Here is a 16,334-nt window from a genome sequence, read left to right on the forward strand (position 1 = left end):
TTTTTTGAGCATAGAAATCAGTGGCATTAGGTACATTCACATTGTTGTGCAACTATCACCACTATTGTATCCATCTCCAGAACTTTTTTTACTACCCCAAACTGAAACTCTGTACCCAGCACAGGGTTTCCCCCAGTCCCTCATAAACACGTCTTTGCATTTGACTGTTCTAGGTACAATGCTTGTCCTTTCATGTCTGCGTTATTTCACTTAGCATCATGTCCTCAAGGTTCATTCATGTTGCAGCATGTGACAGGATTTCATTGAGCCTTTACTTTTGAGGCTAATTGCTTTACGGTTTTGTGTTAGTTTCAGCTGTCCAACAGCACGAATAAGCTATATGTATACAAATATTCCCTCCCTGTTGAGCCTCCCTCCCACCATCACTCCCATCCCACCACTTTAGGTCATTACAGAGCACCGGCTTCCTACTAGCTACCTATTCTATACATGGTAGTGTATATATGTCAATGCTACTCTCTCAGTTCATCCCGCCCTCCCCTTCCCCACTGTGTCCTAAAGTCTGTTCTCTGTGTCTGCATCTCTATTCCTGTGTTCACCTGTTTACAGGGCAGAAATAGAGATGCAGACTGATGAACCTACTTTTATTTTTTAAATTTATTTATTCATTTTTGTTTGGTTTACTCTTAAAATCTTTTTTAAAAATTTTATACAGTTATTGAAAGTTTCTTTCCATTTACAGTTATTACAAAATACTGCCTATCTTCCCCATGTTATACAATACATGCTTGAGCCTGTCTTACACTCAACAGTTTATACCTCCCATTGCCCCACCTTTCAGAGAAGGCAATGGCACCCCACTCCACTACTCTTGCCTGGAAAATCCCATGGATGGAGGAGCCTGGTGGGCTACAGTCCATGGGGTCGCTAAGAGTTGAACACGACTGAGCGACTTCACCTGCACTTTTCCCTTTCATGCACTGGAGAAGGAAATGGCAACCCACTCCAGTGTTCTTGCCTGGAGAATCCCAGGGACGGGGGAGCCTGGTGGGCTGCCATCTATGGGGTCGCACAGAGTCGGACACGACTGACATGACTTGGCAGAAGCAGCGGCAGCAGCCCCAACTTTAGATTGCATACACACACACCCACCCCTCTGTAGCCACTAGTTTGCTTTCTCTGAGTCAAGTCTTTACTTTACATATATCCTTTGAGGGAAAGAAGATTTTTTATTAGCCACAAAGCCATAAGAAGTTTTACCTAAATGGATACTGAGATCAGCGCTGACATCTCTCACTCATAAGCCCTTTAAAGGCCATTCTCTCCCGCAGCTGCTGCTCTGGCTCTGTCATGTTTGAACTTTCCTTAGCCTTTTAGTAAGAGAAAGATTTTGGAAACACATCATTTTCACATGAGAAGGGAATTTTTATTATGAAATATGTATGCTATTTAACTTATTAGGTGAAAATTTGAAGGCACTGACCTTCACAAGTAGGGGAGCTGCCTAGTCTAACAAAAAAATAATGTCTTTGGCAGCCCTAACTTATCTTTAAGGGCTTCCCAGGGGCCTCAGTGGGTAAAGAATCTGCCTGCAATACAGGAGATGCAAGAGACGTGGGTTTAATCCCTGGGTGGTGAAGATCCCCTGAGTAGGAAATGGCCACCCACTCCAGTATTGTTGCCTGGAGACTTCCACGGACAGAGGAGCCTGGCGGACCATCTTTCCAGAGGAGCTTATCTTGACTCCATTTCCACCCTTCCCGCAGTGTTGGGATGTTGCGGGAGGGAAGTAGTCACGTCTTGGTCACCTCCATCTGATGCAGTTTTTGTTATTTTTAATTATCTCAACTTTACTTCTCCTTCTTCTTATCCTGACAGACTACCGATCAGTTCTGCTATATGTGCTTCAGTCACTTCCCTTTGCCTGGGAATAAGATCCAATCTCCTTACCCCAACTTCTGGGGTCCCACATAATAGAACCCCAAGCTACCTTTCCAGATTCAGCCAAACAGGATTCATCACTATTCTTATATATGTCCTGTATTTTCCTCCTTTGTTTTATTTCATGTTTTTTTCATCTGATAACAACACCCTCCTTAGAGTCATTTCAGAATTATGGCCCTTAAATGAAGCTCATCTCAAATATCTACCTTGTCCAAGAAACCCTTTCAAATTTTTCCACCTCTATACCATCATTTTCCATGATAACTCCTTGCGTGCATGCTAAGTTGCTTCAGTCATGTTGGACTTTGTGCGACCCTATGCACTGCAGCCTGCCAGGCTCCTCTGTCCACGGAATTCTCCAGGCAGAAACACTGGAGTGAGTTGCTGTGCTCTCCTCCAGGGAGTCTTCCTGACCCAGGGACTGAACTCACATCTCTTAGGTTTACCTGCAATTGCAGGTAGATTCTTCACCACTAGCACCACCTGGGAAGTCCAATAACTCCTTACAATACTCTTATTTCCACCTCTGTTTTCAAGTCTATCCAATTATCTCTGAATTGTAGTTATCCACACCTTTGTTTTAGTGCCTCAAACTTTGTAGAATGTCTGTCCATTGTCTAAAGGAGGTGACTGTGTCTTGCTCTCCCACAACACCTAGAACTGTGATTTATGCATAGTAGGTCCTTTACATTTGTTCTATCATTTGCATGCTAGCCAATGGCATTACAACCATAAATCAATCATGGAACCAGCTCCAGAACAGGTGCGACCTCTGGAGTCCAAGGGGAAGAAAGGAGAGGATGGGACCAGGCAGTGTAGGAGACAGATCTGGCTAGTGGGATTGGTGTCCACTGCTGATTATTTACCCAGAGTAAGTGGGACATGGGTAACATTTATTTGCCACATCACTGGTTTTTGTTGGTTACAATGTTAGGAGAAAATACAAATGCAAATGTCCGTAAACTCAGATGAAAAAGTAAACTCATATGAAAGTAAAAAGAAGAAACCAGATTTTTAAAGATTTGTACTTCCTTTTCTAACAGAGGAGGGGTCAAAATCAGATTACTCAAATGATTTCTGTAACTCTGGAATGCACCCAGTGCTTCACAATGTTAATGATTAAGCTACTGTAGATAGTAACAGATTTTCTAAGAAACTTTAGAAATTTAGAAAAAAAATGGACATGATCTTAAATTACTACCTTTTGGAGGGTAATTTTTGACTAATCCTGTACAAACTAGATGATACTGGTTTCTAGATTGTTTGCCTGATGATTTTTTAAACTATACTTATAAAAATAATGTTTAAATAACATTTAAAATTTCAGGGGAAAAAGTGATTTAATAGTGAGCTTTTGTTCTCAAGTGAAAATTGCTCAGTTTTTAGAAAAATAAAGGTTAAGCTGATTCTATATTGAGTAACACCTATTTGGAAGGATTGAAAAAGCAAATAAGAAATGAGGAAAACCCTTAAGAAGTAAATAATGAAGCAGGTTGCAAATTATAAGTATCTTCAGTTATTCATCTTAGGAGACATTGGATGGTAGACCCACTGGCCAAAGTTTTAGGATTATTAAGAGATAGAGAAAGTCCAGGTGGACTAATGAATGAAATGGTTGTATGCTTTATTTTTTAAAGGGTTAAAGAGAGACCCTAATAACTGAGGATTGAGTTTGCTTAAGTTCTAATCCTGAGATGAAGATTGTAGATCAAATCCCAAAAAAAACCTACTCGTGGTATAGACATCTAGAGGCACACAAGATCCTGGAGAGGAACAGTGTGGCTTTATAAAGCTCAGTATGTCAGACAATTTTAATTTCCTTCCATGACAGGATGACGAAACATGTAGCTTGGAGGCAAGCAATAGAAGCCATTTATCTGTCTTTTACTCAAGCTTTCAATTCTATCATACATGGGATGCTCAGCAGCCAGCTAAGAAAATGTAAGTTGAACATTCTGTTTTTCAAGCTACAAGTCCTAGAGAGTTCCAGGAGAATTTTAAATACAAATATAAAGTCTTGAATAGAAGGTTATATATTTTTTAAAGTACTCTACCGGTTAAGATGAAAAATACTAACTTCTGTTTTGCAGTAAAAAAAAATTAGAAAGATCTGCATATAGAATGGCTTTAGTTTCTTACATTTTTCCAAATGGTTCTGGGTCCCCAGATGTATCTTGGAGGCTGTATTAATGGGCCCCAGCAGGAACCAGATGGCACAATTAAACTAGGGAACTGAGAGAATTTACTGAACTATTTACAAAAGGGTGAGCAGGATTTAGGGAACAACAAAGGTGGTGTAGCTGGAACAGCTGTTACCAGTACTGAAGTGAGGTGGCTGGAGGGGAGCGATAACCAGAACATGAAGGACAGCACTATAACTAGGGTCACCCAGGAGGACTGTGGCCTGCGGCAGGGGATGCAGGTATCCTGCCGTGACAACCTGAGGAAGGCGCATGGACCCATGAATTGTATGCAAACTCAGTTGCCTATGTGAATATGCCTTTTTCTGTAGAGTTGGTCCATAGATTGCTATCAACGGTCTCCTAAATGAATCCAAATGTTAACAGCTATGTTTTTAAAAGAAAGATATACAGTTTAAACTCACTTTGTTGTATTTCTGAAGTTATAGCTTTTAGTCCTTGTTAAGTACCTACATAGCGCAGAGCACTTACTAACATAATATAACTATTCTATAACTGTGTAAAAATAAGACAGGAAAAGTTACTGAGTATATTTTGGACCACAGATTGAGTTTTACTAAGATTGCATCGTGTGTCAGTTGTCTAGTGTGTTTGGCAGTGAAATGTGGAGTGGAGGAGCTGAACTGGCTGGTAATGATCTCACATAGAAAATTACGTTGAATAATATACACATGTTATTCTGAAAGGTTGGTCAGGGGATAATATTCAGGCAAAATTAAGTTGACAGGCAGTCAGCTATGTATTTGCATTAACTGATCAATTGATTGTGTTTTATTTTTTTTGTTTGTTTATGGGGTTATATATATATATATACACACACACAAGTAATTTATATATATGATATATATCTTAGCTGTGGGTGCCATAACAAAATACCAAGGACCAAGTGATTAAATAAATATAACAGTTTATTTTCTCATTGTCCTGGAAGCTAGGAGTTCCAGATCAAGATTTCAGCTGATTCCATATCAATTGAGAGCTCTCTTCCTGGCTTGCAGATGGCCATCTTCTCACTGCATCCTCACATGGATCTTTCTCAGTACATATGTACAGAGAAAGACAGTGAACTCTCTGGTGTCTCTTCTGATAAGGACACTAATTCTATCAGATCAGGGCCCCATCCTGTGACCTCATTGAACCTAACTCCTTATAGGCCCCATCTCCAAACATAGCCACAATATAGAGTGAGAGCTGCAACATAAGAATTAGGTGAGGGGAACACAAAAATTGAATCGATAGTAATATATATATATAGATATATAAAATATGTATAATTAATCTACTTTTATTATGTGTTAGGTACTGTGCACGTGGCTGGGGATATAAAATGGTTAATATATTGTTTCTTTTTTTGGTGAGAATGCTAAAAAACTACTCTCTTAGCAAATTTTAAGTATACAATACAATGTAAAACTATAGTCACCATACTGCATGTCAGATCCTCAAAACTTATTCATCTTATGACTACAAATATGTACCCTTTGACCACTTAGACCAACATCTCCCCTTTTCCTGCTCCAGCTCTTGGTAACCACCATTCTATTCCGTGTTTCTATGAATCTGATTTTTGAGGGGGAATCTACATATAAGCAATACCATAAAGTGTATGTCTTTCTCTGTCTGGTTTATTTTATTGGTATAATGCCCTCCAGTTTCATCCATGTTGTTACAAATGGCAGGATTCCTCCTCTTTTTATGGCTAAATAATATTCCATTGTGTATATATATGTGTATATTACACACATATATATAACACATTTTCTTTGTCCATTCATCAGTCAACAGACACACATGCTGTTTCCATAGCTTGGCTAATACATATAACTATGTGAGGTGATGGATATATTAATTAACTTGACTGTGGTAATCATTTCAGAATGTATGTATTATCAAATCATCATATTGTACACTTGAAAATATTAGAAAAAAAGGATACTCTTCCTGTTGAGGAATAAGAATCAAGTAAAAGAGCTTGATCTGTATATAACTCTTCCAATGAAGTCATCATCAAAAGACTTCTAGAAGTTCAGCTGGAGGAGTGCCTTCTAGATTCACAGACTATTCGTTCTTTTAAATCAGTGTCTTTTGACCCAGGCTGCACGTCGTCAGGGGAAATTATTAAAATAGGGCTTTCCAATCCCACTCTGAGAGATTCCCATTTAGCTGATTTGAGGTGGGGCCCCAAACAGTGTTTTTTGAAGGCTTTTCCAGTATCCCAATGTGCACCAGTGTTGAGAGCCACCTGGAGTAAAGGCATTGACATACACACTTCTCCCCCTCGCCACCTCCCTCACTCACCACTACACTACACTCTAGCCTCTTAGAATCATGACTAGTTGTTCTTCTCCTGTTGATTAGTTCACATTTTATCTTAGAGGTGCTATAAATCTTTTCTCTTTATGAAGCAATAGCTGGGCAACCCAGAGCCAATTCAGGACCTGCTGTCTGCCAGTGCATGAGCTATATGCAACGCATTGTGGTATTAGCTTCAGGATTTGTGTCAGTGGTGGCCCTCCCCTTCCCTTTTTCTTTTTTCCCCCCCTACTTATGTCTAGTTTATACTGTCTTGACGTACCTTAATTTATCCTTATAAATTGTCTCTTATTCTTCTGGGGGAAAAAGGAGATAGATGGATTTATAATGAATGAGTGAACAAAGGAAAAATATACCAAAAATGCATGGAAACACCCATAAATAGAAAGAATCAGAGGAATTTTTGCAAGTCTAACTGTTTCTTGAACTGACTTCTAGGAGGGCAAGACTGAATGAGTGGGCAGAAGGTGAGGTTAGGGGTGAGGTGAAGAGCTGGTTCCTAGACTTAGGGCAGGCATAGGTGAGTAGTGGCTGAATGCCTGCAGTGGATAACACTCCATGGTAGTCAAAGGGTAGAAAAGAAACACGAGCCTCCCAAATGAAGCTGGGCATCCATTACCCAAGTTCACATAAAAGCACAAGTGTTCTCAAAACAACATATAAATGAGAACACATTGATATCTTCGTAAGGAACTAAATATGATGAATCAAGGGGGAATTAAGCTTGGAGACCTTCCTAATGAGGGTGAATTTGGGGTTTGATTTTGACAGAGGGGAAAGTCACGTGCTATAGGAGAAAACAAGAAGTTCTAGATATCACCACAACTCTACACTGATGATGCAGAGAACTTTCCACCTCACAAAGTGGGATGTCATGGGAGGAAGCCAGGGAGAGCTGAGCTGACAAGGGACTAAATAAGGAAAGGATGGGTTTTGCAAAGACTAGAGGCATTTTAGTGAGAGTTTATAAGGGAAATGTTTGAAGAGAATGCATTCTTCACTTAAATGAAACACCTAGAATAAGATAGGCACTTTCTGGGTGCTTGGGATACAGCAGTGAATAAAACAAATGTAGTGTTTGTCCTCATGAATCTTATAGTCTAAACACATTAAAGACCTAAATCTCAACACAATTGTAACCTGTCATGAATACTTTAAAGAAGCTGTAGAGGGTGTTGTGGGAAGCTATGGGAGAGGCTGGGAGGAATCTTGTTTGAGGACAGGGAAGGCTTTTCATTGGAGCACAGGTTGGAAAAATGTCTTAGGAGAATCAATTAATAGGCATGGTGATTGATTGGATGTGGGAATGAAGGAGGCAGAACCATCAAAAAGGTTTCCTAGGTTTCTGGCGTGTGTGCACAGATACACACATCCTACACAGAAGCTGAGAGGAGGATTAACTGTGAGTATTTAATTCTTTCTCTCTCTCTCCCACAACCTCTTCTTCTCTCAATTAAAAGGAAAATAAGATTTTCCAGGAAGAGACAGTTCAAATTGAAGGCTTATGGAGAACACTCTGAAGTACTTTCCACTTTGTCTGAAAAAAAAAAAAAAATGAAACAGTGAAAAGCTTACAAATAACTACAATGTCATTCTACCTTACTTTTAGTTCTAATCATGGTATTTGATGGTCAATTATTGGGATGGCTTTAAAAGCACTCCAAGCATAACTGTTACCAAAAATGTTTCCAGACTGATGTTCCTCTCCAGAGATTGTTTATTGTCATTGTTACAGTAGGCAAAAAAAATCTCTATCATGGTTGGGATTAAACTTTATTTGAGCCTCAACAATATAAATATATGTATACAACGTTACATACTATTCAAGATTGTAAGCCATTCTCCACCCATCCTCCATCCATGCCTCCCAACTCCTAAGTGTATCATCTTTAGAAGAACTGCCCACTCCAGGCAGCATCAACTCATACAAAGCATGGGGTACCCTCCAAGTGACGCCATGCCTGCCAGAGGGTCAAACTGAATAGGCGGGGCAGGGTGCAGGCAAGACCACTTCAAAGTCACACAAAAGGATGACTTTAACATCTTGAACTCAAGTCTAAATTCGGTTGTTATTATTCCTCAGCCTATGAGGTTAATATTGAAATGAAATTTAAAAAATACAGCCCGTTTGAAATGCATTTCCTTAAAAGAAAAAATTGTTAGAAAATAGTTTAATCGTGTGTGATTTTGGAAGAAAAATGAAGATCTTTCTTTGCATTTCCAAAGGTTTTCATCTGAAAATCAATGTGTGATCTAGAGTTGTTACATTTTGTGATAAAATCACAAACATGGGCAAACCTCAGCCTCTAATCCTATTCTGTGTTGCACTAAAATCCTTCAGGGGAGAAAAAAAAGAAGTATGGTCCTATTTCCCTATGAGTAGCTTTTTCATAGAGACCTACATTACACTGACAATTTTTTTCTGTAAATATTTTGAATGTGCGTGATCAATTTCTGTCACTTGTCCAACACCTAGAAGTGCCTGACAACATCCTAACAAGAATTTCTGGATTGGTTTCAGAAGCAGAGTGACGGATAACTGTATCTACAAGTGGTTGATCTATTTTGATGTGAACTTAATTAATGCTGCATATGAAACTCCAAATGTCACAATACAGTTTTACAATTTTAATTATTAGACTGACTTAGCTAACTCATTTTAAAACGAAATTTGAACTTAATTTAATGTAAGTTATTAAATTCTTTTCAACAAATTCATTTTTAAGAGAAAGGGTTTTATAAAATCATTCAATTATGATTTTACCATGTGGATGAGAACTATATAAAAATGGCACAAATAATATACAACTTCAACATTATGACTGGAACTATGAATTTGCAGAGAAGGATTGAGCTGCCCACCTATGATGTCTGGTCACATAATCCAAGCCGCTGTTTAATGAATTTGGAGATTAGGATCTGAGGCCGTTTCTGGTACTCCACGAGAACATCATGGGGAGAGTTGATCTGGTCACATTCAAGTCTGTTGAGAAGTGTCACACAGACCACAGCAGCTGGAAAAGTAAACGAGACCATTACTGAGCAAATGGGTTTATCTTTCTTATAGAAACATTAACCTGACACTTCCCATGTCCCTAGCACATGGGCTTTGTGTTATTTTCCCCATCATGTAAATGCAACCCACTGAACCCTCTAGACTTCTATATTATAATTCATGTTTCTGTGGACTCCCACCAAACACTCCATCTAAATAAATTAATTGAAATAGTTGTCAGTACTCTCCCTTCTCCTTTCCCCTACAACTGGCTAGATTAAGGCTCAGAAAAGCTTTGTATTCAAGATAAGAACAAGGAAGGATCTTTGCCAAATGGTCAAGATACACAAACCTCCAGCTTTCTATCCCATTTCCAGTTCTCAGAGCAGGCTTTTCTTTCTTGAGGATATAACTAGAGAGCTAGCCATTTTTCCTGAGATGACATTTTACTCCTTGATCCAATGTTTGAGTGTGCCTGCTGGAAAGGGAAGTAACCAGCAAAGAGATATGAACGCTAACCTCAGGAAATAGCCTTAAAGGCAAGTGCTGACCCTTTTGAAATTTGAGAAAAAATAGAAACAATATGCTTAAACATAAGAATCAGCTCCACGAAGGAGCACATTTATTAGCATTTAGTTTCTAAAGAATGATGACAAAATTCTGTGACAGTTGCAAAACTAAGGGGAAAGAAACAAGCATCTTTCTTTTCTAAAAAATGAAACTTTCATTTTTGATAAGTCACGATAAAGGCAACATCTTTGGTTTGTTCCATCAAGAACTCAAGAGAAACATTGAGTACCCTACAAATTTTTTTGCCAGTTTCACATGAAATCTTTGATTTCAAGGAATATGGTTACATACACTGAAATCAGTGACAATCACTTTGAATTGATAGCTGTATCATAATCTCTTTGTTCATCTGCATCATTTAAAGAAGGATTTCAGTGGATCTGAGATTAGATGTAGCTACCTTCACAAGCTTTGAGGTCATGGAGATAAAGTTGGGTGTGAATGTGATATTTATTTCTTTGACTTCTCTGCTATCTCAGACTTATTGATTTGAGATGGAAAAATGGACTGTAACTATAATAGGTGCTATCTTTTTTGTTTGGTTTAGCTCTTGCTATATGCTGGGTATTTATAATACCATTTAGACCTCATTGCTGTGCCATAAGCTAGCTATTATTCTTAGCCTCTTTTGACCAATGATGAAATGAGGAATTAGGGAGGTCAAAAGGCCCAGGAGGACACAGCTAGTAAATAGCCAATCAACTCCCCACTTCGTAAACTGCTGAGAAGACTCCTTTTCCTCCCATCCCTCCTCTACTGAGCTGGCACATGGCAAACCATAAGGCAGATCTGTCCTGACCTACCAGTCAAACTGACTCTCCTGTTCAGTGAACTGTGAAAAACAATGATAATATCCAACTGGAACTGAGTCAAATATTTCATCACCTAGGACCCTATTCAAAAATCATCCCGTTGTAAAGCAACTTGGCCCAACAGGTAAACAAGCAAATGGAAGGGCTAGAAACTTCCTCAGCTTTTCAAGTTAATGATCAGCTAGTCTGTGAAGGCTGACATGGGCTGGCGGTAGCAGGGAAAAGATGAAAGTCCTTCTCTAATCCTTCACTTGGCAGAGGGATAAAAGGAAACTCGTGCTTGTCAAGGAGCAAGAGCTGACTTTACTAAATGTCTTCTCTGGTGATTTCATGGGTAGTGCCAAAGAGGGACAAGAACAGGTCACCGTGATCTCAGTGGAGTTTTCTTGATGCTGGCAGACCAATTAACAAGCAGCTTGTAATAATCTTGTTGTCTAAAATTACAATTCCCACAAGCAATTAAAAGGAACTAACTTACTCAAAACATTTTTTCAGAATTAAGCCTGACAGTTTTGTTACCATAATCCTCATATTGGGCAGAGAGGATGGCTCCTGTGGAGGGACATTTAGTTACCTAGCTGTCACCAAGGAGGTTGTCAACTAAGTGACCTCAGGCTGTAATGGGATGGGAACACACCAGTGTCAACATGGAGCTCAACCCACTCAGAGCTGCACCAGGAACTCCCAGTGATTCTCAACTCTTTGATCGTTAATTTTTTTTTGCCCCTTTGCAAATCTGATAAAAGCTGTAACTGGAACCTCTCTTCAAAAAAATACACATGTGCTATACATAAAATATTGGGTTGGTCAAAATGTTCATTTGGATTTTCCCATATATTACAGGAAAGCCTGAACAAACATTTTGGCCAATCTAGTATATTGGAGAAGGAAATGGCAACCCACTCCAGTATTCTTGCCTGGAGAATCCCGTAGACAGAGGAGCCTGGTGGGCTGCTGTCCAAGGGGTAGCACAGAGTCAGACACGACTGAAGCAACTTAGCATGCATGCATGCATTGGAGAAGGAAATGGCAACCCACTCCAGTATTCTTGCCGGGAGAATCCCAGAGACAGGGGAGCCTGGTGGGCTGCTGTCTATAGGGTCGCACAAAGTCAGACATGACTGAAGAGACTTAGCAGCAGCAGCAGCAGACTTACAGAATTAAGAGTAAGGAGGAAAAAAGGACAGTTAAGCTGTATTTTATTAAAAAAAAAAAAAAAAGAAAGAAATTATCAGTTAAATTATTTGCACATTGATATTTGACAACTGTTGCCTTAAAGATTTTAAACTTTATCCCTAATTAAATCAAATTAAAACAAATGTTCATACCTGCACCCTAGTACTTAAGATTCCCAAAGAAATGCTGGATTAGAACCAAGATTTAGTATTAACTCTATCAAAAATTGTCCCATATCTTTTATGAAAGTGTTACTAAAGACACTGTCAATGTAATACAGCTGATCACTTATGTTTAACATTTGAGTAAATTTTTATGACAAACATCAAATACTTTCTTTTACAAGATAATGAGTGCTGTATTACTCAAAGAGTCTCCATTTTCAACTTGGCTTCTAGGAAACTCAGACTATTTATATTTAGTATTGCCCTTCCAGGTAGCTCTTTGCTATTGAGAACATCCCATTCACTCCCTTAACTACATGCCTCTTATTCTCTTTACTTTTGCTTAAATTATTTATACATTCATCTTTTATTGAAAGCTGCTGCCCATGTCTTTTCAAAAAATGGGAAAAGTGTAGGTAATCTGTCAATAGATAAATATGTTACTCTTTTACACCTTATGGAGTAGTGTTGAGAGTGGGAGCAAAGAGACAGGAGATATCAGGGCTAGTCCATCGTTGTTTTGATCTAGCTGTGCTTCCTTTGACAGATCACTTTTTACTCTCTGAGACTTATTCTCTGAGAAAGAACAGGTTGGACCTCAAAGGTCTCACCCAAGCCCACAGCCTCAGCATCTGTGTCTCACGTTATCTCGGTGTGAGGACCATGCTGTCATCTCCTGGAGATCCAGGTTCAACCTTGAGGACTTGCACTTCTGTTGGATGCTGAACCCCCAAACAGAGCTGTGTCAGGATGGGCAGAGGATGGAACCTGCTGTGCTGGTGTTGGGGGCTCCAGCAGGGAGAATTCCTCACTGGGGTCACAGATGGAGAGAGGCAGTTCACGGGTAATGCTATCACACAAAAAGTTGGATCCATGGATCCAAATCATTCTCTAATGGGTGAGTGTGTTGGTACAAGGCAGACAGAAGTAGGATAGAGGACAGGAGAGTAGAATTAAAATTAATCAAACAAAATTCTAGACACTGACCTTCATTAAAAATATGTAAAAACCAGCAAAACAAGAAGAAACAATTTTTTTTAAATTTTACCTTTATAAGCATAATAAATGAATTACTGATCATTGATGTCTGATTTCCCAAATACACTGTCTTATTTTCTTGGTAAAATAATGTCTATACTTACAACTGAATAAGTATCAATGTGATGCTTTACTTGATTTCAACACTATCTTGATATATGATTAGCCTTTAGGGGCTTTGCTTCCTAAAGTAGCACAACTATCTGCTCACAACATGTAAAATAGAAAAATTTGCACTTATTTTTTTGTTTCCTGTGAATAGAGACTCTGAACCTTGTGTATCCATCGGAGGCTGCCAGGAAGACACAGCAGGGCATGGTGCAAAGGGGCCTCAAGTCAGAGAGAGGTCAATTTCAGTTCCAGTTCAGCTACTTCTTACTTACTGTGAGAACTTGGGAAAGTTGTTAGCCTCTCTGAGCCACAGTATCTCTCAGCAGATACTGTGAGGGTGGAGAACTGCAATGGGTCACCTTTTGCTTTTGTATAATAATAATTCAAAACCCCAGTTTTCCCATTTTTGAGTTAAGAAATACTCCAGCTCCAGACTGAATATAATCTTTAATCTTTGTTGTAATATCTTGTTTACTCTATCAGTGATCATCCTGCAGTTCCCAGAGCCCAACAGCCTTCAGTTCTGGGATCAGCAGATGAATATAATATGGCATTAAAGTCAGGATTCTGCTCCCTTTCATCAAACTGTAGTAAAGTGATGTTATGAAGACTGAATTTATCCCCAAAGTTCCCAGTATATGTCAAAAGAAATAACAGTGAATTCTTCGTTTACCCTAAAGAAAAACTACTGTGAGTTCTGCCAAAAACTAAAGACAAAGAAGATTTAAGTAAACCTAATCTTGGATAAATACTAGGTTTCATATATTGTCATGCAAGCAAGCATCTGTCAAAAGGCAGCCAGCACTGTCTTTTAAAGATGGATAAAAACTGAACATACTTATCACAAGTTCCCAGTGCAAAAGGATTATCATCTTTAACCAGAATGTTAGGGGTTTAATTAACGTCGATTTTGTTTTAAGAGATGGAAAGATGTGTGCATATTATACAACCATAGATGAATATATTTATACAGCATTGTACAGTGGGTTTACATGGTTCTGAAGGTTCAGGCTTTCAAGTTAGAATAATTCTGTGAAGACCACTATTTCTCTCACTTAAATCTTTGTTAAGGCAACAATGGACTCCCACTATTCTTTTTCAGCGTAATGAGATCAGGATAACAACGGTGATGTAGAGGTGTCTATGACTCCATTTCAAGTAGTTTGTCCATCTATCAGATATTAGGAGATATAGAAGTATTATATGAACCTTATAGAAAAAGGATGCTTAACCTTGTCAGGTTTTGCCACTTCCTACTGGGACAAGTATGAGGCATTCCAGAGTCCTTTAGACAATCCTGAGCCATAAATTGTAGCTGAATAACGAAGAACCAGTGAGTTTGTTATAGCTATCTTCTATGGTCTATAGAGGTTGACTAGTCATTCTTTTTATTCATTTAGCAAATATTTATTGAAAGACCATATACAGATATTATTCTAAGTGCTAAAGATATAGCAAGAAAATGACAAACAGCGTTCCTGTTCTTGTACTACTTATACTGTAATGGAGAGAGATGCTAAATATGTATCTTCATGTATTAATACATGCAAAATTATATGTAAGTTACTATATAAAGAAACAAGAAATGTAGTTTGGTATAGTGGTAAATATGATACAGAGAAATGAGGTAGAAAGAGTGAATGAGTAAGTAAGTAGAATGAATGGGAGTGAGTTTAGTTTAGGTAGTCATGCAAAATGTGAGAATTATGTCACTTAATGTAAGTGAGATCTTACATGAATCGTAAAGATAAGAAGTGCCAGTCCATGGGGTCCCAGGATCTCCTTGTTCTGGTGAATGCAGAAAGATCTGTTTTTGCACTAGTCCATACTCAGTGAAAGTGTGAAAGAGGAGAGTGAAAAAGTTGGCTTAAAGCTCAACATTCCGAAAACTAAGATCATGGCATCCGATCCCATCACTTCATGGCAGATAGATGGGGAAACAGTGGAAACAGTGGCTGACTTTATTTTTCTGGCCTCCAAAATCACTGCAGATGGTGATTGCAGCAATGAAATTAAAAGACGCTTACTCCTTGGAAGGAAAGTTATGATCAACCTAGACAGCATATTAAAAAGCAGAGACATTACTTTGCCAACAAAGGTCTGTCTAGTCAAGGCTATGGTTTTTCCAGTAGTCATGTATGGATGTGAGAGTTGGACTGTGAAGAAAGCTGAGCACCGAAGAATTGATGCTTTTGAACTGTAGTGTTGGAGAAGACTCTTCAGAGTCCCCTGGACTGCAAGGAGATCCAACCAGTCCGTCCTAAAGGAGATCAGTCCCAGGTGTTCATTGGAAGAACTGATGTTGAAGCTCAAACTCCAATACTTTGGCTACCTCATGCGAAGAGCTGACTCACTGGAAAAGACCCTGATGCTGGGAAAGATTGAGGACAGGAGGAGAAGGGGGCGACAGAGGATGAGATGGCTGGATGGCATCACCAACTCAATGGACATGGGTTTGGGTGGACTCAGGGAGTTGGTGATGGACAGGGAGGCCTGGCCTACTGCAGTTCACGGGGTCGCAAAGAGTCGGACACGACTGAGCGACTGAACTGAACTGATACTCAATGAGTGACTCCTCTGAGTTAGAACAATGATCCTCTAGAAGACTCTTGTTTAAATAAAATATTATTTATAAGCTGAAACCATTAGGCATCATTGCCTTAGTTGAAGCCAGTCATCTAGTACTACTAAAGGGATGTAAAAGGCCATTAGAGAAGACCATTTGGAGACACATGGGGAATAGGTCTTTGCTGACAGTGGGAGCAAGATGGAGAGGGAGGGGGAATAGGCCTGGGAGTCTTGAGCTTTTGGTGCCAGATGAAACATATTTTCCAGTGTTGCTTACCATTGGTATTCCCTGAAAAGTATGTTAAAGCAGCCACTTGTGAAGGCTCTCGCAGCCCTTCCCCAAATGAAGCTCTTCCAGCTCACACAGAGCTTTTCCAAGTGTCACTGTGTTCGGGGAAGGATATAATGAAGTGGGGATGAAAGATGGGAACATGGCAGAATCATATGCATGGGGTTTTGGTCTGTGTCCTTGGTGGTTGAC

The 16,334-nt window shown here is 39.2% G+C and overlaps 2 protein-coding genes across 9 annotated transcripts in view; one reads left to right on the forward strand and one right to left on the reverse strand.

The window, feature by feature from the left end:
• The window catches only part of CCDC148 (coiled-coil domain containing 148), a 330,637-nt gene that overhangs the window by 311,467 nt on the left and 2,836 nt on the right, over positions 1–16,334 (forward strand). For 5 of the 8 annotated variants that reach the window (XM_081582895.1, XM_081582896.1, XM_081582897.1 and 2 more), the window contains 2 exons: positions 3,737–3,846; positions 13,437–13,720. In XM_081582895.1, the coding sequence (XP_081439021.1) occupies positions 3,737–3,846; positions 13,437–13,620 (294 nt within the window). In that variant the 3' untranslated portion in view covers positions 13,621–13,720. Of the gene's footprint in view, positions 1–3,736; positions 3,847–13,436; positions 13,721–16,334 lie in introns of those variants that run through there. The other 3 variants (XM_081582899.1, XM_081582900.1, XM_081582901.1) reach the window with 1 other exon arrangement.
• Positions 7,805–16,334, reverse strand: part of UPP2 (uridine phosphorylase 2) — a 41,038-nt gene continuing 32,508 nt past the window's right edge. Inside the window, exons 7-8 of the mRNA XM_081582934.1 lie at positions 9,282–9,433; positions 7,805–7,956 (exon numbers count right to left, since the gene is read on the reverse strand). Of these exons, the coding sequence (XP_081439060.1) occupies positions 9,282–9,433 (152 nt within the window). The 3' untranslated portion in view covers positions 7,805–7,956. The remainder of the gene's footprint in view (positions 7,957–9,281; positions 9,434–16,334) is intronic.

The sequence above is a fragment of the Giraffa tippelskirchi genome, chromosome 3 (assembly GCF_054371585.1).
Source record: "Giraffa tippelskirchi isolate mGirTip1 chromosome 3, T2T-mGirTip1v1.2.pri, whole genome shotgun sequence".
In the NCBI taxonomy this organism is placed as follows: Eukaryota; Metazoa; Chordata; class Mammalia; order Artiodactyla; family Giraffidae; genus Giraffa; species Giraffa tippelskirchi.